General features: G+C 44.7%; 1 protein-coding gene across 1 annotated transcript in view; it reads right to left on the bottom strand.

The window, feature by feature from the left end:
* Nucleotides 1–2,043: 2,043 nt before the first annotated feature.
* AFF1 (ALF transcription elongation factor 1) overlaps nt 2,044–23,336 on the bottom strand; it is a 129,181-nt gene continuing 107,888 nt past the window's right edge. Inside the window, exons 14-23 of the mRNA XM_075149927.1 lie at nt 19,350–19,447; nt 15,510–15,756; nt 14,395–14,486; nt 13,316–13,379; nt 12,333–12,469; nt 10,903–10,974; nt 10,198–10,291; nt 10,055–10,098; nt 8,437–8,666; nt 2,044–5,691 (exon numbers count right to left, since the gene is read on the bottom strand). Coding sequence (XP_075006028.1) covers nt 5,570–5,691; nt 8,437–8,666; nt 10,055–10,098; nt 10,198–10,291; nt 10,903–10,974; nt 12,333–12,469; nt 13,316–13,379; nt 14,395–14,486; nt 15,510–15,756; nt 19,350–19,447 — 1,200 coding nt within the window. The 3' untranslated portion in view covers nt 2,044–5,569. The remainder of the gene's footprint in view (nt 5,692–8,436; nt 8,667–10,054; nt 10,099–10,197; nt 10,292–10,902; nt 10,975–12,332; nt 12,470–13,315; nt 13,380–14,394; nt 14,487–15,509; nt 15,757–19,349; nt 19,448–23,336) is intronic.

Raw genomic sequence — 23,336 nt, 5'->3', positions numbered from 1 at the left:
TTGACAAAACACATTGCAAAACAGCAGTGATCGCACGCTGCCATTGTAACATGCACGTGTCCTCATTTCAGGAACACAAAGTTTACAGAAACACATTCAGAAATGCTGATGATGGCCCAGGAACACTGTTGGGTTTGGGTAGTGACAAGGGTTACTAAAAGTGCAATTAATATAAAGAAAGCACAGGCTGCCAACAGGCTATTTTAGTGTTTGGAGAGCAGCACAGGGCTGAGAAACTGCAATCAAGTTTAATGCAGCTGTTTTGCCAAAAATAACATTTGTCTTTGAAAAGGGTAAGCCAAGCCAAAGAGAGAAAGCAAGTTAATCTGTAATAAATTAAACACGGTTGCAAAATTAGGTTTGGTCAATAAAGGCTCAATAAATAAACAAAAAACAACAACAAAATATTATTGGAAAACAACCCCAAAATACTTTTGGCCATTTTAGCCCAGGGGGGCCACTGCCCCGGTCGGAAAGCTGAGCGGGGCAGTCGATGCCTGCTGCAGCTCCATGGCCTCCTGCTCCCCCTTCTCCCTCCCTGGTTTTTGGATGACCTCCCTGCTAGCACGTCCCACCTCCTTCCTCTGCATCCCTCCTTCCGCTCCCCATCTCCACCCCACCTCCAAATCTAACCCTCCTTGCTTTTGCCCCAAGCAAGAAGTGTGGGAAACATACCTTTCAGGGTGCAAGGGGGAAGGAAATGGTGGGACAGAGGGTGCGAATGACCCACGAAAAGTAGCTCCACCCCAGCCAGCAGACAGGATGGCTCGCGTCCAACTACCCCTTGCACCCAAAATTCACAGGTGCTTTATCCAGATATGTACAGCCACAACCACAAGCTATCTTCCCATGCTCTTTTCTTACCCTCCATGCATCTTGCAACCAGCCTGGGGCCGACCTCGTTTCATCCACTTGAAATACTAATTGATGGCAGTGAACTGAGTCTCACTCCCACCTCGCCTGAGCAAACGCACCACCAAGCTCCTCCTGGCTAGTCTGTAGCTAAAAATCCCACCAGATGCTCATTTGGGGACGTTTCACGTTTTGTTTTTTTTTTTTTTTTTTTTACTAACTAGATATTTTTTCCTTTTATTCTTACTTCAATACCAATTTTGCCATTGGGATTTTAAGCATGCTGTGAAAAAGTGCACCGACCCAAAAAAAGTATAGATTTCTATATACAACATCTGTAAGAGCAACCTATCTAATGGGTATTAAAACAGGTTTCAGTATCCTCTACAATTTATATACTACATTAGAAAACCACATCTATTATTAGCAAACATCTTAGGTGCAATGCCTGTTGCAGGAAGGACCTGAATTATACACACGAATTATATCACAATAGTGCATAAAGAGATGCAAAGATCATTCTTCAAGGAACAGTTACGTGGCCGACATAAAACGAAAAGTGGGAAAAGCCCCAAACAAGAAGTGTAAGGCCATTGCAAAGAGATCATCTTGCATAACCAGCGAGAAGCAGAGCTACCACAGGGCATGAAATCCTGCGGGATTCCCTGAGGGAAATCCTCCTTGCAGCACTTCAGAAATGTGTCCATGAACTAGACCTGAGCAGATCCTCCTCCCAGCACCGAGCCCCGCAACACCTGTGTGGCAAACGCGGAGCAGAACGCTTCAACCACCACTTCTGCGCCTTGTCTGCTTCTTTTCTTAACTTGTTCGACTGCATGAAACCAACCCGTGGGATTTTCCTGTCAGCAAGCACTCGGAGCCAGGCTCTGCTGGCCGTCAGCAGCTGAGCCCAGCACAGTCTTCCCCAAATCCGTTTCGGGAGGACAGGAGGCAGATGTCTTGAGTCATGACCCTCCTGCCACTCTGCGCTTCTAGATTTGCACCCATTCTTGTTCCTAAAGGAAAGGGCAAGGGGCGATAAACAGGGGAGCAATTGAAACAGGCTTCTTGTACAGAAATTCATACTTAAACCTCATTCAGCAGGGAAACACTAAGACCATTCAGAAAGAAAAGGCAAATTACAATTTCTCTACAAGAAGCTGAGAACACGAGGACTCTTGCAACAACTCATAACAAATAGGCTACTTCATTTATTGTTTATTTCCCCATATGAATGAATCAACCATCTTGGAAACTCCATCACACACAGGGCAGAAAAAGTTATTTACAAGAGGGACATACATCCCCAAAATAAGTTTAAGATGTACAGATTTATAATGGGAACCAAGAGGGAGGGGAGAGGACAAAACCAAAAATGACGACATTGCAGTCAGACTTTGACTTTCAGTTACAGAAGAGATCTCTATCTCCATATAAGTGGGGTTTTCAACTATTAAATAAATGGCATCTTAAAAATAGAACATTTGACAATTTCAACACATGTATTATTTCTTCTAAATAAATATTGCATGGAAATGATGCTGCTTTGCCACCATAGCTGCCTCCTCTCCTTCTGGGACTCAACTATCACCTCTGTTTTTCCTTGGATTCATGGTTTTGTTTCCTAATGGCAAATGCTATTTCCTCCACTTATGTTTTGGTTTGAGGTTTTTTTTTATTATTTTTTTGTTTGGGGTTTTTTTTTTGTTTTTTTTAAAGGCCTGAACAGGCCCAAGTGAAAACAATGAGCATTTTTCCTAACCCTTTGCAGGCCTCTGACCTGGCTCCAGGTTGAAATACGATGGCTTTTTAAAAATTACCTATTATTTAAACAGTCTTCTCCATGACCTGAAACAAAACATAGCTTCCTGCTATGTAGCTTGGAACCGATGCTTCCACACATCGCTTTTGAAATGAGAGCCCCCAAATAGCCCCCCACATGCCTGTGACACGAACTGCCCATGATCTCCTTCCCTCCAAAGCCCGGGGGAGTTTGTCCTGGGAACGTGAGCAGCCCTGCACGACTGCCTCCACACAGTAGCAGAGCACGTGCTGCCTTTTCCCAACTGTAAAGCAGCAAATACCAGTAGTTCATCTGCCGTCACTGGGTAGTGATGACTGACTGACTTTGCTCGCCCGATGCCCTTGCGTGAACTTTCCTAGGAGCAGGGCAACAGATTACCTCTACCTGGGCAGCAAAGTGCCCAAAGGGCAGGCGAGGACAGGACCTGGTGCACCCGTGGGATGCAGGATGGGGGCAGCTGCACGCCCTGCCTCGCGGGCTGCAGGATGCCATCCCCCCGGGGAAGCTGGATGCAGGATGGGGGCAGCTGCACGCCCTGCCTCGCGGGCTGCAGGATGCCATCCCCCTGGGTGGGCAACTGTGAACAAGCAGCTCTCTGATGGGAACCTGGCCTGACAGTAGGAAGGGAGATGGGCGTATGCGAAATGAAAGTACTGGGGGGACCCGTGCCCCTGCTTCACCTTAGGCTTACCCCTAACACTCAGCTACAGTTCTTACAGACTCCCATAGTGGTTTTCAGGTTCAATAAAGCTTTCTTCCTTCCTTCCTCCTCCTCAGCTGGTGATCCTAAAAATAGCTTTGTTTGAAGATGAAGTCAGAAGAAGACATTGACCCACCAGTCTGGAATTGAGCTCCAAAGTGGACGTCAAGCCTTCAGGCTGGCTGGCCATCCCCGCCCTTCCTGAGAACAAAACAGTTAACGCCGAGCCTCTCTCTTGTCCTGGCTTCTCGGAGCCGGGAGCTCCTCCTCCAGGGAGGAGCAGCGCAAGCGAAGTTTGAGAGGTAAAACAGGGAGCGGGGGGACATGGACCTTCCTTCCACTGGTTAGGACAGCTTATCCCTGAAATGCACTAAGGCTTTTAATAAAGTGAACATAAAAGGACAGTCCCTTGAAGGTGTGGGAAGACCCAGCCAGGATCCCGGCGGTCCTGCGCTGTCGGGGGGGGGCGAGAGAGCTCCCTTGTGCTCGGGACTAGAACGGAGCTGCAGCATATTCCCGCCAGCTCCTCCCAGAGGCAAGATGACTCCAGGCTTCCCCATGGCAGAGGCCATTTCTACAGAAACTACTTTTGGAAATGCAGACCTTTTGCTGATATTTATTTACTGTCCATTTTCGTGAGCCTCAAAACCACAGACAGGTATTTTACAAAGCGGGTACTGCTGCACATGTGCAGACCTGTTCCTCCATCCTGAAATTATGTGGAAAAGGGAGCTAATTCTTTCCTGTAAACACAATTATTTTGGGATACCATCCTTCTCTTCGCCACTCCCATGGGTCTGTCGGAGATAGGGCGAGGGATGCGAGAGAGGACCAGAGAGCTAAGGCACACTATTAGATATGAGGATGGCAGGACGCTGCTGTCACACAACAGGAAATCTTTGGGTAGAGAAGGGTGTCATCTTACTGAATACACGAATGTCATGGATGCTGCCTCCACTGTTACTCTCACCTGCAAAATCGCAATTTCAAAAATGCAGCTCCTGACAAGGAAAAAATGCTTGCAAACAGCTGATTATTCCCTTTCGTGTTCCCTTGACAGATTTCTAAGTCACTGGGCCCATCCTGTAGTTTGGTTGAGAAAGAGGACATGAGTTCTCTCCCACGTGAAGGATGCCCTACTTTGGTACCAAATCCTGCTCTTAGATATTCACTAAGACCAGCAGTGGTTGCAGGCAAGTATCCAAACGCAAAATTTGTCTTACGTTCCACATTCAGCCACTTAGTCCCTCCTTAAACAGAAGTGATTCCTCCCCATGTAAGCTCTCAGACTCATAAAAATGTCCAAGCAATCACAGTGACCCAGTACAGCTGTCCACCCCCAGCCATCGAAACAACAAAAAGCAACCGGAAAAGGAGTCCTCAGTGTGAGTGACATCCCTCCACCGCAGAAGAGAGGCAAGAGCTGTTTCCAACCACACCTGGTCATTTTGCCACCCGAACTGTGTTTGGCTTACAAGGCTTAAACCAAGCAAGACCCTAAGTAACACAGTTTTGAGTGCTAAGGGCATGTGTGTGTGAGTGCATGGCAAGGAGGACCAAAGCAGCCATGACTTAAAAAGTGAACTTGCAGCACTGAAGGCAGTGGCTTCCCCTGATTCTCAGGGCAGCATCTGGCTGACAAATGCAAGAGGATGAGGTTGGAAAGCAGGCAAGGCAGACCACTTTGCTGTTTTTATTGTAACATAATGCTGTTCGGTGCTGATGAGGTTGCTACTTGCCATCTGAGGAACAAAGACACCAAAGATTGCATCCGTGCTTGCAAAAACACTTCTCTGACATGTCTTCTGGGCACACAACTGTTGCAGACTGTGGGATGTTGCATAATAACCTCTGGAGGCAGATTTCCTTCTTGTCGGCACTTCTTCATGTGTGATTATTGTCCTGCTGGTTATTCATAATAGAAATGTTTATAGACCATCAATACATTGAGCCATTCAGACAATTCATTGCACTTCGTCGTTTTAAAGGAAGGTGCCATCAACGCTGAGGCTTTCCTCCATCTCTTCTTTTTCAAGGCAGCAAAGTGCTACCCTAAAACACAGTTCAAAGTTTTTCCAGTGTAACCAGATTCCTTCCACCTTGATTTATTTTCCCTTGCAGGTGCTTTGTATCCAACGATTCAACAGGTCAGCTGTTTCTGAGGCTTCAAAAGTGCAAAAAAGTTCAAGGTACTTAACCACCTTGAGCACCAGTTAAGGCGTATTTGTTTCCAGTCTCAGCCACTGTAAACCCTGTCTAGTGTAGTGTACCAGTTCGGTCATGCTACTGTTCAGTGCCAGAGCGCATGTCGCTGTGCTGAGTTCAGCAAAAAACTCTGGAAAAAGCGGAGGGAGAGAGAAAACATTTGGTTGGTTTCACACAACAGGCACGTCTGACAGGCGAGGGGGCAGCGAGGAGCGACAACAGCAGCACACTGTCAGTAGGCAAGTCCCGTTAAACACATTGTTAATGCAGAGAGCTCAGCAGTATTAGAAGGCTGGAAAGCGTAACAAGCACATGAGGCAGGGCACGTGAGAGGAAAACGCACTCACACATGCATACACACACTGAACCACCTCCCCAAGCGCTGGCTTTAAAAAGACATCGAGACTCTATGGTAGGTGGGCAAAAGTTCGGGTGTTCACACCCCAGTCCCCGCTGCGTGCTTCTCTCAGATTTTAAACAGGTTATATTTGAGTGTCTTTCTGAGCGATGCCCAGAAGCACACGCAGCTGTCATCAGACGGGTCCCTTCCCTTCATCCATCCTCAAACCTTGGAGACATCATAATTTCTCAACTGAACAGGTTTAAAAATTTGTATAGCTTGCTAGGCTATACAGCTCTGATTTGGATTGCTTATAGCTGGGCACGTCAGGTAGATTTAACAGAATCCTCCTATCCTGCCACCAACTGCGCTCCTCCTCCCGCATGGGCAGGAGATGGCTCTTGCAGCGTATCTGAACCTGCACGCCCTGCTCTGTGCTGGCCATCATCTGCAGGTGACAGTGGGTTACAGGAAATTATCACATCTATTCCTTTCCAGTCACCTTTCCAAGACATTCCTGCATGACCTGCATTCCAGTGACATGACCTCGTCCCAGTCCAGCCTCGATCATGTTGCCAGGTACCTTTTCAGAAACTGGCCATTCTCAGCTCTCCTTTTTTACACATAAAGATTGAACCTGGAGGCTGAAAATTTCTACCTAGCTGTGCAAGGAACTCTTCAGAAGCAGAGAGCACAACGTTTTCTTTCTAATACTTTCCAATTCAGAAGCAGAGAACACATTTCCCCTGATTTTCCTGCTTTTGTTTACAAAATGGGTATCCATTCCCTCCATGAGGAACAGAAGAGCTGTAAGCAGAGACAAGGAGTCCAAACCCCCTGCCTGAGCAAATAGAAGATAATCTGATTTGTGAAAGGAGAGTGACTTCACATGTACACATGCAGCCTGAGCTTGTCCTCGCTGTGGGAGATCAGAGGCTGGAAGACAACCTGTTACAGCCTCATGATCCATGGTGCTGCTCTGAATTATGGCAAGGAGCCTGAGTCCTGCGCTGGAAGCACCTGTTTGTGGACCCGCCAGAAAGCACTTCAGCTCTGCACAAGTGACTTGGACATCAGTTACAACTAATTGCTTTCCACTAACTTATAACTTCCGTTTTTAAGAGAACTTGATAGCTGAAGGCCACTGCTCTTTCCTCCTCTTCTTATGCCCTATGAATTGCATAAAAGAATCAAGGATGTGGCCTTTTTTTTGTTTTAGTTTTATGTATTCACTTTCTGTACCTCTTAGCATCTGTATGTTACACTGAATATCGACAAGTTCCAGTTCTGAAACTCCTCCACTGTCCTGAACAGTGACAACAACTGCCAAGCCTACATGAGTATTTACTGTCCTCCTGCACAGATCCACTCCCTTGGGAGTATTTACTACCCCCCAGTCATCATTCCCCTACATTAAATCGGCAACACAGAGCAGGTTTTGAATTTAGTCTTGTTTGATGCAAGATTGTGCTCAGGCTGCCCTCCCACAGGTTTTTCTCCATGAGTCATTCCTCTGGCTTACCAGCAGCATCCACCGCTCCTTCTGTGTGACAGTCTTATCAGCCGTTTGAGGATATAATCCAAAATACTACAAATGAATTGCTGCTGTGAGCACAGATTTGCTCAGAGGACAGCCAACAACTGGAGTTACTTTATTCAAAGGTGACTTGCAAAGCCTTTTGAATTTCAGCAACTGCCTCATTAGTGTGAGTATTTTTACAGCCTGCCAACAATTCAGCCAGGCACATCGTGCTTAGTTTCTTTTGCAAGTTTGCCAACAGATCATGGCAATACATCCCTTTGCCCACAGTAGCTCACAAAACTTTGTGTTTTATGAAAAATGACACTGTTTTATGAAAAATGCCACATGGGATGGCAGGTTACAGACTGAACTGCACCCACTGTAGGGCTTTTGCTTATTCACCACTGCTTGTACCACAGGACAATACAACATTTTTAACAACAAAACTGTAAAGTAAAAAAAGTAGCAGCAATTTTAGGAAATGCTACTGGCAAATACTGGTCACGTGCCCAGCAAGAACTCCAATTCAGTGCTACTCAGCTTCTCTGTTATGGACAGAAGCCAGCTTCACCATTTTCAAGACAAAAATACCTGGAAGTTTGACAAACAAACTAAAACACAAGGCTACAGGCCATAAAGCTGTTTTTAAAGAAAGTGAACCAACTCAGAAAAGCTAAGTGCCCCAAAGGGAAAAACAAACAGCAAAAAACCCCTTACGCTTCTTGTGTTACCGTAAAGTGAGTTGGCAGGTTTCCTGCACTTGATACCCTCATCCCTTAGCTCTTAGACATTTGAGGATGCCAAGACAACCTTTTAATTGGAACACTCATCAATATATCACCATCAAGTATCTCTGCCAATAACCTGCCAATATGCCCTAGATGTCTATTTCAACATACTTAATGCTTTGATCTTTAGGTATGGTGTTTGCTACGCTGAGTGTTAGGATTTAAGCAAGTACATACATATAATGACAACACATAAGACAGAAAAGCCAGAGGGCAAAAACTTACCCTTATTCTTCCTGGCCAGTGCATCAGCCTGTTCCCAAATATCATACGCATAGAGGATATAGGAAGTGATGTTGACGTAGGAAGAGGTGATGCTTGGGATATTATAGGGGACAGTGATTGAAGAGCCAATGCTGTTGCCACTGCAGTTGCTAGCATTTGATCCTGGCTGAGAACTCACAGAACCGGCAGGAGAGGGCATTGGAGAAAGAGGAGAAGGCATGCCTGTGCTTCTGCAGGAGAAAGAAACACCACCATGAATGTTTAACTTCAGAGTTAAAAGTCTTGCCACAAGACTATCTTATGCCAGCAGCTATCTGGAGTCATCCAGGCCTGCAGTATGGAGTGGAGTGTTGAAAACTGAGACGTGTTCAGCTACATAACGAGTAATTGTCCTTTGAGTGCAAGACCAAGGTTTTTGAAGTGATCGTGACTCTAAGAACTCCTCTCGACAAAAGAAAATGCGGGACTAGACATCAGAAAGGGCTACCCACCCACCTTCCAAAATCTATACCTACTTGTGGAAGCCTTCACCAGATTATCTAAGTATTTTTTTCTAATGACTTCCATTTCGGGCATGCTGAAGCTCCCCACCTATGGAGGCTGGAGCTTTCTGACAGCTAGTCAAAGCAGCCAGGTCAGCCTACACACACTTATTTATAGACCCAGGGAAGCTAAAGGCAGTCAGCTGCCCGCCTTCCAGACACAGGGTGGCTTCATCACATCACTTCACCCCCACCACTTCACCCAACCTAATTTTAGTCCAGTGGTATGACAGGGCTTCCATCACTGTTCTTGGGAGACCATTTACTTTCCAATAAACTATACTGTCCAAGGTGGCAGAAAAATAACTGGAATTTCAGCATCACTGTTAAAGACCAAACAACCCTCTCTCAACCGCAGAGTTTAAAAGGGACAGACGTGGAGCCTGGTAGCTATCTGCCAAATGCAATTACCACAGCACACAGAAAAACTCTTTCTTACTCCTTGCCATTAAAACACAGGCCCGGTCTGCTGGGCATCAGGTCAAACCCTGTTATGTGACAGCTTGCCTTTTACTTTTGCTGCCACATACACAGCAACACTGCTGCAGATACACAGAAAGGCCAAAATGCTCAATAACTCACAAATTAGAAAATGAGTTTCTTTTTCTTAATTGGTGACTGAGCTAAAGAGAAAAATGTTGAAATATCACCTCAAAGTTATGCTACCACAGGGTGAAGGCATAATCCTACTGGACAGTGGCCAGGGAGATGGGGATGGTATCCCATTAAGTCTCAAGGGACCTCTAACAGAACAAAGATGACAACAACAGAGGCTCTGAAACAGCATAGTGATGATACCTTCCTTGCTCCTCTAACCTGCTTCTCTGGTGGAGAACTGCTCTGCTTGATACGTGGCAACTCTGGATCTCATAACAAAAAAAAAAAACCCTTTCCAACGAAAAAAGACAGGAGAAAAAGAGCAGAAACGTACTCATGCCCCCTAACAGTATGATTTCAGGTGGCAAGAAAGAGCGAGCGGTGAGGCACCCTCAAATGCAGCTTGCAACTCAAACACTCCGGCTACCGTTTTCACCCACACCCTTACAGACACATTACAACATATTTTTAAATCTTACCTTGCAACACACGGAGAAGGTGCTTGTGTCACTCTGGAAGAACTCTACAGCAAGGAATAGAACTCGTTAGGGTTTGGGCTATTCAGCCGACATCAGTAACTACTGCAGCCATCCAGCTGGCAGCTTAGTAATACGTGCCCTACCTTGAAGTGGTCATTCAGGATCCTGGAATACTTTATTGCAGTGTCTTTTTTGTAACGAAACATAGCCATGTGCAGAATAGACTGGCAGCGCATGCTGTGAACAGAAACACACCCAAGCGTCAGTGTTCACGCTCGCTGCTGCCTGCTCAGCAGTCATCAGCCTTGTGGGACGGAGGCAGGCACATATCAGCTGTACTGCAAAGTCAAGAAAGCTGAGAATTTCTCCTCCTTCTGCTCATCTTAAAAAAAAGACTCTGTGAAAAAATCACAAGGGAAAAAAAAAAACAAACGAGGAAGGGCCATGTCTGATCTTTTATCTAAACAGGTGCCCAGCCTCTTATAGATGCCACAGGCTGAGTAAGCCCCCGTCCAGAAGTGCCTCAGCTATGTTCAGCTACAGCTACAGTTACACGGCTTAAACATGGGCTGCCAAATCACATTCTTTCACCTTAGGTGTAAGCCCTTATGCCCTCTCAAGTTACCAGCAGATCAAATTTTAGAGCCTGTGCCTTCCATGTGTGGTCCCTTGTGATATCCCAGCTCACTTTAGAGATGTTCCAGTTCATTCTGGTTTTTGTATTGTGATTTTTTCCTTGCGGAACTCTGATTCCCATTTAACTCATTCTTTTGCCCCTGAAAGTAATGGGTCTTTCACTCTATCAAGTCTAAAAGCAGAATATGAAGGCACAGAAAACAGTTACCCACCATAATACAGCAAAGATTTTTTCATGTGAAGACGCTGAGGAGTCCATAAAGGATTTCAATGTCATGATGAATCTAAGGAAACAAAATAAACAGAATCTTGTCAGCCATCAGTGCTGAAGTCCCACTGTTTATGAAAAAATAGTGCATGCCATTATCTCAAACACCGGTCCAAAAGTCAGGAAACCTGCCCTGAGTTCTTAATCCTAGCACCGAGTGCTTTGTATGACTTTGAGCAGAGGACTGTGTCTCAAAATGCCTTGTCTTCCATGCAGCGGGAACAGATATTCCCTTATGTGACTCACTCTCCTCTTACATTGATGAACAGGCAACATCCCTACAAGTAGATGCTGCTTGTGGGCCACCTACAGGCCTGCGGCCCAGAAGAGGTGTCCCTGTTACTGAAGGTGAAATATTAATTCAAGTGTTTCTGGACAAGACAGACATCTAAGTGGAAATATTTCTTTTGGCAAAAAACAAACAAGCAAATCTCCTTTTTGAAAACAAAGCAACTCCACCATCTTGGAAATACATCTGGTCCATCAAGACCAGAAAGCAAACAATGTAATTTAAAAAGTTTGAAGTCTACCTAACAGCTGTTTCAGCTCTAAGGCAAGAAGTCAAATCAGCTCTCAAAAACACATAACCTGTAATTTCAATATGAATAAACTGATACCTATCTCTCTTCTATCTACTATATGGTGCCTTTGGTTGTGCTGCCTGTATATGTCATACTATCTACTATTTACATACATTTACTACTCTTCTATCTACTATATGGTGCCTTTGGTTGCGCTGCCTGTATATGTCATACTATCTACTATTTACATACATTTACTACTTTTCTATCTACTATATGGTGCCTTTGGTTGCGCTGCCTGTATATGTCATACTATCTACTATCTACATACATTTACTATGGCTGTGAAACTAAATGGGGAAGGTTCTAAAAGAAACCCTAATAAAGTGTACTGGTAGAAAGACACATGGGAGAAACCAGTAAAATTTGCCTTCAATCAAGCTGCAAGACCTTTGGGGCACATACTGTTCTTCCACACACTATATTGTTGCCTTGCTTTTTTTTAACTGAAATACTACGGAGCTCACATGCAAAAGCAACTTCAGATCTGGATAAAGTACAATCTCCTTCGTGTCCCTGACTGTCATAACCAGTGTCCTCTGGTGTACCTCAGCTGCAAGGCTCAAATGCTGAGGAGGACACAGTGCCTACTTCTTCTGAGGAGCAATGCTGAAACATTTCAAGGGATTTGTCTCTGGTGCCTCTGGATGGTCTGTCTGTCTCGTGCTTGTACAGCAACCCGAACTCTGCTCCATGGTGGGAATCCGGAGCTGCTGCAGTTGCAAACAAGCAATGCAACTAACTCTTCCCCTCCAAACATGCTGCCTAACCATCACGCTTTGAAAACGCTTACTTGATGAGATCTATGGTGTCGCTGAATATGCTGTAAGCTGATTTTGGTGCTGGCGCATCCGATTCCAAGGCAATCCCATATTCAATGAAGGAAAGGGCAGCATCTAGGTACTGAAAGGCCTTTCCAGTCTTGTCGGTCTATTGGGAAGAAAATTCTCATTTTTAGACTAAGGCAAAAACTACTTCTCTCAAGTGTACCCGAATTCCTTTTTTCTCCCTAGTTAGGCAGGATTTGAAGAAAGAAAAAGATGCAAGTCAGGGCTCCAGGTGATAATTAAAGGGTTCTCAGCAGAACCTCTAATGTGGTCCCTGTCATCAGCTTTGTGTGCTCTGGCTCTTTGTATCTCTTCCTCTTGCTCAATGTTTTCCTCGAGTAATTTATTATCTTCAGATTTTTTGGATATTATTGTCTGGTCTTGGAGGCCTGCCTCGTGAGAGGCAAATGGGGCTTTCCCACTGCAGTATTCCCTCACTTCATTTTCACAGGTAAATGGCAAGTAGCAAAGGTACATTATCTCACTGAGCCATAATTAGCAAAAAAGTATGTTCAGTCATGCATGCTGTTAAACTGCACATAGCAGAGAAAGCCAGTTACATCTGAAAAGGGCACTTCCAAGTCTTGTTCACCAGCAACACAATTACCATCAGGATCCTGATGTTTCAGAGTAAATGGTCTTAAAACTAACTGTTCCATCTATCTTCCAAGGACTTTGTGATAGCTCTGCAAAGCAAACAGGTCTGCTAACCTCAGACAACGTCAGTTCCGAATCCTATTCTCTAGGCATATTATCTAGATGTGTTTATAACAAAGGGAAATATCTGAACATTTGGCAAATAAAGACAGCCTCCCCACATATGACTTAAACATACTCCAGTATGGAGCATGGAAATAATGTTAGCCAGTGAATCTTATTCACATGCACTCAGTTATCAGGTCCGAATGCAAGAGCTGGTTAACTTTTCTAGCACAGGGCTAAGACTTACCATTGCATCAGCTTTGTGCTTCAGCCTCTTGGCCTCTTCTATGTAGTATTCCATCGGATGCTGTCTGAATTGGGGACAGAGAGAGGGAAAACAGAAAACAGAGAAAAAGGGTAGGATAATTATCAATTTTACCTTCATATCTAGAGGATGCTATGAGTCCAAACATCCTGATTTGGTGAGCTTGTTACAGCCTTATCAAACACACGTTACAATTATGATAGTCACTAAATGAATGTTGTCTGCATGTTCAGAAATACAGAGCAGCTGAATGCACAGCTAAAATAAATTGATTTCTTAAAAAATGTATGTTAGAAACAACATTGAAAACTTACATTTTGAAATAAAAAACCACCGGAGGTTAGGCTACTATGAAGCCAAGTTTACTTCTTCGCTCCCATGGAAAGATAGTAGTTACGTGATCTTCTATCACTCCTCAAGTACATTCGTGGTACCACAAATACATTTTGATTGAAACATATAGTAAACTTTGCAGTACCACACACTCACCTCAGACCAAAAGAGCTTGCACTCAGGTTATCTGCTTACAAGAGATATGGTCACCAAGGCTTCTACAGGTCTTGGTCTCACTCAACACATAAACAATGATAAAGTTGGACCACACACATTTCTTGTGCACTGGGATCTATTCACCGTGCAAATAGCACACAGCCACCTGTGCACTAACAAAACGAGCAAGTAAAGAGTCATGCCCCCTCAGAAAAAGTCAGTTGCCTGCACAGCACCTTGTCACAGAGGAGTCTGCCACTTTTCAAGAATCAGACAAATCAAAACCCATCACTTCTGGGCAGGCACAAGAGACACCTCCTCTCAGAGTTAAAAAGTACCTAATTTCTAGAGTAGCTTCCCTCAAACCAAGAACCGTTGTAATGAGACCTTTGCTTTGTGGTGGGTGCGCTAAGTCCCAGACACGAGAAGGCAGTACAGGGCAAGTCCCAGACATCTCTTCCTCTCTCTTTCCTCCCAAAAGAAGTGCTCATTAAGAAGCAGAAGCCAGGGTGGCTGCAGGGCCAGCCTTGTCTTCAGAAAGTACAGACGAGGGGTGTAAAACAAAAACTTACTTTTCAAACTTGAGTTGAGGTCTCCTTGGCTTGGAGGTACCATTTGGCAAAGAAGGCACTGGGAAAGGATTTGTGATATCCCCTGCAGATCCCTGAAAAACCACAGAGCAGAGATAAAGCCGGTTAGAGAGACACGCCTAAACCAATTCCAATGCCTGGCTTTCCTAAATTTCAAGCGAAAATTGTCTCAGGCACAGTCTATTCTCCAGGCTTTCCCCCTTTTCTTACCTTCTTCCCCAGCACCATCTCCAATAATAGAAATGGCTTCTTACCTGACTGCTAGTAAGGCTTAATGCCATTCAAACTTTTCCCAAGCATGGAGAAATTAAGCAGCAGGTTTCCCTGCGCAATGGCTAAGATAGCAGTAAGGCTGCAAAGCAGCACATTTTTCACAGCCACTAGCCAGGGCAGGAATGGGTAATATCCATTCATGCTTATTTCCAGTTTAACCACACAGCAATTGCTGATTCTCCATTACTAACTACATCATCAGGAAAAAGCAAGTTAGAAGCCAGCTAAAGCCAGACTGTGCACGCTGTATAACACACACACGCACTACAACATCCTAGACCACCCTCACCCAGCCACTAGTAAACAGCAATATAATTGAATTTTATAAACCAAAAATGCAAAGATCCAACTGCAACGATCATTAACAATTTTGTAAGGAAGCTATAAAACCTTATACCCAGGCTGCAGTCAAAAAAACAGGTTGCTTGTTTCTTGTTTGTAAGCAATCCACTCTTTCTTTTTGTAAACACACTTATTTTACACCAATATTGTACTTGCAGTTGCCTACAGTCAGGAACAGTTAGTACCAAAAACATGATTCTCTTGCCTTTGGTTTTTACATGGTCACTCCTTCTCACTATGTTTCACTGGTGAGATGAAAACAGATGATGGAAAGTCAGCAGAGAAGTTACAACGCAGGCTTTCAGGCTAGCAACATATGGTTGCATACAGCCATTAAAGGGGTAAAAATGCCTCAAAGAGCTTTCTCTGGTGGCTGGTTTATCTTCCTTCCTTTTTAATATCCTCAGAGCATGTTTCTAAAGAGAATCACACAGCACCCATGGGTCGCAGGAAACATCCTGCCAGTTATAACGGATACCTACTTTGACGCCCTTCGACAGTTCAGCGTGATTTCTCTCCACTTTCTTGTGCTTGGAGAACAAAGGATCCTTGTGGTTGCTTTTGTTCCTGGCAGTGTTATCCATGGCAGGCAGCTCGCCGCTCTCACTTCTGGGTCTCTTTTGGGCCACCTTGGTTGACTTTGGTGCAGGATGTGCAGGAGACATGGGTGGCAGTGGCGGGGGTAGCAGGAGATCTTTCTTCTGGGTTTCAAACAAAGCTTTTGATGCTCTGGAGATGGGAAGCGAATTCAGCAATTGGGATGAATACAGTGTACATATAATGTAGGGATTTTTTAAAAACTTAAGTTACCTCATGTACCAATTCTGTTTAAATTTCTCTGGAACTATGAGATGATTTGTTAACACAAAGAATCCAACAAAAGCAAAATGAAACTTCAGGGACTTCATCGTGCATTAGATACCACATCTTCAGCTGCCAACAACATACAAGCAAGTTTGCTTTTCAAGTAGGAATAAGTCTCAGGATTTGCCTTTGGAGTCAAGACTTGCAACCAGAATATCAGGATGTTGCAAAAAAGCCATCCCTCCAACACAGCCCCTCTTCACTGAAAAAGGGAGAGAGGTAATTACAGCGACTAAAATCCCTAGGACAAATCACCCAAGAAGGCAAATGAACTGCAGCAGTGCCTCTCTCTCCCCATTATGGTAGAAGATATCTTCTATGGTCAGAGATACTAACCCTGACACTTGATCCTGTACGTGCTTTGACAGAATTAAACTGAGTTGCTCCTCTAAGACTTGCCAGCTCAACTAAGACAACACTTATAAAGTTGAGAGGATTCAAGTGAGAGAGTCTTAAAATGCTGTGCTTTTAAATGGCAGAGGCTATCACATTTAATAATATGGTGGCATATCAGATTTCTGATCATCTGAAGTTAGGATTACCAGGGAACTCCAACAGCTCTAAGCAGCACCAAATAGCTCTAAACCTTGTTTCACTACTGCTCATTTACATCATTTTTATTCAGCTTCTCAAAGTTTCCAAGAAAACACTGAGCAGTGAATCCCAACTCACAGACTGCAACTTCAGAAGAGGAGGAAATTAAGTTAAACACAGTGAGAAGACTGAAACAAGACGTTGCACATCTTGCTTCATTCTGCTGTGCATGGGACAGCCCTGCCACTCTTCCACAACCCACTTTTCCCATGGTACAATCCCTACTCACTGCACACATGCTCCCCAGCTTCACTACTGGAGCATCAGGTACAGCTGATGCTCCAGAAAGGACTATTTTACACAGAGCACAGCAGCATTCCCTGACCTGATCCAGATCCCTCTCTCTCCAAAAATGCATCCTATCCTTCCCACTCTGAAAGCCAGAACATTGCTAAAAGGCTGCTTGTTTTCACTGAGAAAAAGGGGGGAATGAACCCTAGAATTAAAGCCCTTCCATTATTACCGCAGCTGAAACATCCCTTCACCTAACTAAATGTTAGCCCCAATGTCTCAGTGCTTTAAGAGTACGTCAGTGCTTTCTCTGCAGAAAAGCAGTTTACTCATATTGTCAGGACACAAACCTCAACACTACATACCAATCCAAGTCAGTATCTCCAATTCAAGCCACAAAGCAAGCAGGAATTGAATGCAGTAGCCCATGACTGACGCACGAGCCTCCCCTCTCGGGAACACTGTCCATTTGAAGACATGCTCTTGGAAGCATTCGCTCTAGCAAAGACCTAGTCAAAATGCTGGCAGTACACTGGTATGCAAATTATGGGGTAAGTTTCAGCAGATTTACCAGAAGCACTGCAAATGCTATGCTGGAATAAATGAGAAATTCCTGGCCATAAAGGCCACCTGAAATTCCAGACAGAGTCGTGATTTAAAACGCATGCTGGTGTGTGTCCATTAGGTCACATATAAAAAAGACAAAACCAACAAGATTATTTTAGTGGAGAAGGGAAATGCTCCCTACCCCTACCTACCTATACATATAAATCTGTTTTCTGGACTGGGCTTTGCACATTTCACCCCTACACAAATTTGGGCCAGTCACAGTGAAAAGCCTATTGGCACTGTGGCATTTTGGTTTCGTTAGAGAAAGGGGGAACTGCATATCCATGTGCTTCTGGAGCATCCCAGTTCAGCAGCCTGACACAGCAGCAAGGTGAGAAAACAGAGCTCTGCAATATCCATCACATACACCTCTGTGGTCTCAGCTGGGAGAAGACAGGTCCCACCTAGCACAGACACCGTGTGCACCAGCAGCCAGCCAGTAAGTGCTATTCAAAGCCTGTAACTGGTGACAGCAAAAGCAGCTGAGGGAGCAGACAGTATCAGCATTAACATGTGACTTTTTTCTTTCAGCAGGACCTGTCCAATTAAGAAAACAGCAATGATCACCAAGTCAAAATTTATGGACACACAATTACACTTAGTACAACATCCTTTCCCAAGAGGCTGCCAGAGCTCTCTCTGCTGTGGACATGATTGCTTAGTCACGGGAACGAGAGTCACGACTTCCAGGCCACACTTTCAGCTGTTTCACCTGTTCGCAGCGGGAGTCTGAGCAAGCAACTCAATTTATCTGCACCTCAGTTTCTCCATGTGCAAAACATGTTCACATCATCTTCTCACCTCACAAAGATTAAGAGCTTTAAACGCATGTGAAGTATCATGAATCTGACAAAAAGCTTTCTGCTGCTTCCCATGCAGTGAGAGCAAAAAATTCCCCAAAACAAGTATGACAGCAGAACCCAGAATGAGGAAGGCATAGGCAAAGAAAAAGAAGTTCATAGAATCATAGAATGGTTTGGGTTGGAAGGCACCTTTAAAGATCATCTAGTCCAACTACCATTTTAAAAGTATATTAAGGCTAGTTCCATTTCTCATGAAAGTAGAAATAATTGATACTTGAACTCTCGAGTCTTACCTAGAATCACAGAATAGAATCATAGAATGGTTTGGGTTGGAAGGGACCTTTAAAGGTCATCTAGTCCAACCCTCCCTGCAATGAGCAGGGACATCTTCAACTAGATGGCAAATTCTCTTGCCATCCCCTGAAACCCCTAAACTATCGTGCAGAACAAGCATACGCCACTCCCCACAGAACAGCTGTCACCTCCCAAATCATCTAGGGCAATCATCTACTGACAGATTACCACCACTGTAGTTTGGAGAAGGGGAAACGACTCCTGAATCCCAGCAGGCAGGCAGTCTACCACACTGTTTGCAACTCAAACAACATATAATTTTTTTGCACAAATTCGTTTCCTGCATCTGGTCTGAAAGACAGCAGTGGAAATGGTTGCCTACCAGCTTAAAAGGAGAAGTAATATGGGCACAACTGGCAACTAAATTTCTTGCAGCATAAACAGATTTTTTGAGCTACATGTAATGTATAGATCAGAGCATGCAGGATGGACAAGTTCGTGTTTAAAATGGTGAAGTCTTCATTCCCATCTCAACTGTTAGAAATCAGGACAAATGCCACAACATTCAATGCTTTTGCAGCAGTGTAAACCAAGTATGGGAGGATGACCAGCCACTGAAACATCAGCTTATGCTTGAATGATTAGAACCATAATCCTCAGCATTAAGGAGGGAGAGGAAGATAGGTGACACCCAAGTATCACTTCACATCTGCAACAAATAAAAAGGCGAATAAATTACATTCCCATAGCCATGTGGTTGTTCCAGGATGTAAAGACAAATCTGCAGCAGATTAAGTTTCAGAAGGCACATTATGTTGTAAGCAAACTCACAAGTATAAGGACAGGAGACACAACTCCTCGCCTTAACCTTTTTAAGAAAGATTCAGTTTTATGCGTCTTTCGGTCAACCCACCACTGTATACTCACTTCAATTTATTGGAGTCTTTGTTAGCTGAAGACTGCAATAATTTTGTTTCTTTCTCTGATTTCATTTTCTTCCTATCGATCTCCTTCTCCACTTCCCTCTAACAGGAAGAAAAAAAGAAAGAAAAAAAAAATCACACAGGTTTTGAAAGTTCATGTAAAGTACAGACCAACACAGCTAAGTTTGATCAATTCTGGTTAAAAAAAAGAAAAGATAAGATAGTGGAACCAACGAAGTGGAAACCCAGAGCACGGCAGATTTAGATTTCAGGCTTACTGACAAGTATCCTAAAATGACATTTTATCTACTTTTGCTTGATAGATTAATTATTTTGTAGTGGCGGGGATGGAACTGCTAAACCTCTTGTTGCCAATAGTAATCAAAATCAAGGCACTTCCATTGCTGAAAATAAGCATTTCATCTGTTCTGGATAGGCTTTTTTCTCCTACTCAGTATGAATCGTACAGAAATGTATTCAGATTCCTCCTGGCAAAGTCATGAACTGCAAGCAATTGTGTTTTGTGATAAGCCTTATCAAAAGGAAGGAAAAAAACTGCATTCACAGGAGAGTTAGATCACTCTGATTTCCCAGATGTGCAGGGATTTTTAGTTTTATTAACAAGAATCTGATATAGGTGAAATTTTAAACAGTCAGTTAAAATCACTGCCATTGTCCTCCAGAAGAACAGGAACCATTAAGATAGAGTGGTAATAAATAATACTTTTTAATTGTACTCCATAGCTCTTACAATACAAAGCCTGCAATTCATCAGCTCACCTGAATGAAAAACTTCAGAATGCGAGAAGCCAAGAAAATGTAAAAGAAACTGCACTTATCAGTCAGCATTACCCATAGTGTGCCTGGTGGTAGCCAAAAGCATTCCAGGACTTTCTGTCTCTCTCACAAGAGTACATCCAGGTTTATGTCACTGTGATGGAGCTCAGTGTGTTGTGCTTGGCGCAGACTCTACCCCTGGCAGTGTGCTCAGGGCAAGGCTCCAGCACCTAGATCATGTCCTTAAACTGTTTCTCAGGTTGAGTCCACACTGCCACAAAAGATGTCTGACAGCTGTACCTGACCTAGCTGGCTGCGATGAAGCCTGAGCCTCCAAGGACACTGATGCACGCTGACGTAATACAGACAATGAGGCTCTGAGGTGGGTTTTCCTGCAATCAGACACTCAGACCGCAAGCGAAGACATGTCTAACATCAAGTAACTCCTCTTGGGTCTTTGAGAGATAACAGGAGAAGCGACAGATTTACTGCCTGTTTACCTTTCTCCCGCTGCTCTGCAAGAGCGGGACTGCCGGGGTCTCTCAAGTTTCTTCACCATTTCCCTGCTCTTCTCAATTCTCCCCCACAACTATGGGAAGTTCAGAAAATGACAAGACTAAATGAAACCCATGCAGCAACCAAGATTATTCACCCACACATGCTAAGCCACCTGCTCTGTGAGGAGGACCAAAAAGGTATACAGGTACAAGGGAAAAAAGGAAGACCCGGGGAACTACAGGCCAGTCAGTGTCACCTTTGTGCCTGGGAAGATCATGGAACAGATCCTCCTGGAAGCTATGCTAAGGCACATGGAGGACAGGGAGGTGACTGATGACAGCCAGCATGGCAAGTCCTGCCTGACCAACCTAGTGGCCTTCTAGGATGGAGTGACTACATCAGTGGACATGGGAAGGGCTACAGATGTCGTCTATCTGGACCTCTGTAAGGACCTTTGACAGGGTCCCCCACAACATCCTTCTCTCCAAACTGGAGAGATACGGATTTGAGGGGTGGACTGTTCGGTGGGTGAGGAATTGGTTGGATGGATGCATCCAGAGGGTAGTGGTCAACGGCTGAATGTCCAGATGGAGATCGGTGATGAGTGGTGTCCCGCAGGGGTCCGTACTGGGCCCGGTACTCTTTAATATCTTCATCAATGACAGACGGTGGGATTGAGTGCATGCTCAGCAAGTTTGCAGATGAACACCCAGCTGAGTGGTGCAGTTGACAGGCCTGAGGGACAGGATGCCATCCAGAGGGATCTGGACAAGCTTGAGAAGTGGGCCCAGGTGAACCTCATGAGGTTCAACAAGGCCAAGTGCAAGGTCCTGCTCCTGGGTCAGGGCAACCCCCAGTATCAGTACAGGCTGGGGGATGAAGGGATTGAGAGCAGCCCTGCCAAGAAGGACTTGGAGGTACTGGTGGATGAAAAGCTGGACATGAGCCAGCAATGTGCACTCGCAGCCCACAAGGACAACCGTATCCAGGGCTGCATCAAAAGAAGTGTGGCCAGCAGGTCAAGGCAGGTGATTCTGGCCCTCTACTCTGCTCTGGTGAGACCCCACCTGGAGTCCTGCATCCAGCTCTGGAACCCTCAGCACAAGAAAGACATGGACCTGTTAGAGCGGGTCCAGAGGAGGGCCACGAAAATCATCAGGGGAATGGAATGCCTCTCCTATGAAGAAAGACTGAGAGAGTTGGGGTTGTTCAGCCTGGAGAAGAGAAGGCTTTGGGGAGACCTTATTGCTGACTTTCAGTCCTTAAAGGGGGCTTATAAGAAAGATGGGGACAAACTTTTTAGTAGGGCCTGTTGCAACAGGGCAAGGGGGAATGGTTTTAAACTAAAAGAGGGTAGATTTAGACTAGCCATAAGGAAGACATTTTTTACAATGAGGATGGTGAAACACTGGAACAGGTTGCCCAGGGAGGTGGTAGATGCCCCATCCCTGGAAACATTCAAGGTCAGGTTAGATGGGGCTCTGAGCAACCTGATCTAGCTGAAGATGTCCCTGCTTATTGCAGGGGGTTGGACTAGATGACCTTTAAAGGTCCCTTCCAATCCAAACTATTCTCTGATTCTGTGAAAAAGCCAGAGTGAATACCCATTCACTGTAAGGCCTGCAGCCAACCCTTTGTGCAGCTGAACCAGCTGGCTGGAATTATATTCACAGTCCCCTTTGGGAGTGAGCTTTCCAAAAAACACTTGTGAGCAACTACCACCTCAGTTAAACAAAGGGCTGTCTTGTAATTCAAGGGAAAGCAATTATAGCTGAATCACAGAATCATAGAATCATTTACGTTAGAAAAGACCTTTAAGATCATCGAGTCCTACTATAAACCTAACACTGCCAAGACCACCACTAAACCATGTCCCTAAGCACCACTGAAGGACTCTGCAAAGGGGTCTCTGGAAAGCTAATCTTTTAAGCATTAGCATCGCTGCTAGCACCACAACAGCTCCAGGGAAAACCAAAGTAGTTTTCTATGTATTTATCCAAGTGCTGAGATCCAAAGCAGGGTTTAGTGATGATTGTTACTATGAGCGAACCTGGTTCAGTCAAAAATCTGCATTTATGGAAAAGCAAAAGGCACAGGGCTGCTGCCACCACCCCTAATAACAACACAGTTCACACCTGCAGAATTTGTTCCTCTTTGTGTAAGCAAGGAATCACAACTGTTTCATGGAAATGAATGACTCCACACAGGAAAAGACTACCCTACTCAGACTGAGGTTGCATGGCTAAAGGCAACAGAAGATGCATACATGCACAAAACCAAAAACCACAGACTGGGGTGGCCTGGATTTGTTCCCCCTCTGGTCACCCCCACAAATGGCAGGGAAGGTGTCCTCCCACAACAGACATTAAATGGATAGCACAGATGACTGCACAGTCTGGGAGGTGCTTCAGATACCATGCTGCTTTTAAAGGGTTTGCAGCAGGAGGGGGCACCACAGCCCTACAAAGTTCTGCTTGGGTTGAATGCTACCAGGGGGCTGGCCAGCCACATGCTGACACAGCCTGCTCCCAAAAGCTTCTCTGATATAGGAGGGCTGAGGTTTTGTTGTCTGAGAAAACTAGTATTTCAAGAAAATACAGCAAAAAAATGTTTTAAAACACCAAAGCATTCATTAGACAGCTTACAGGGCTTTTCATTTGCTCAGCAGGGGATCTGTGACCAACAAGAAACATCTGTGGACAGTTTTGATACACAT

Source organism: Calonectris borealis, chromosome 4 (assembly GCF_964195595.1).
Source record: "Calonectris borealis chromosome 4, bCalBor7.hap1.2, whole genome shotgun sequence".
NCBI classification, from domain to species: domain Eukaryota; kingdom Metazoa; phylum Chordata; class Aves; order Procellariiformes; family Procellariidae; genus Calonectris; species Calonectris borealis.
The sequence above is the reverse complement of the archived record's forward strand: the minus strand, read 5'-3'. Positions and strand labels throughout refer to the sequence as shown.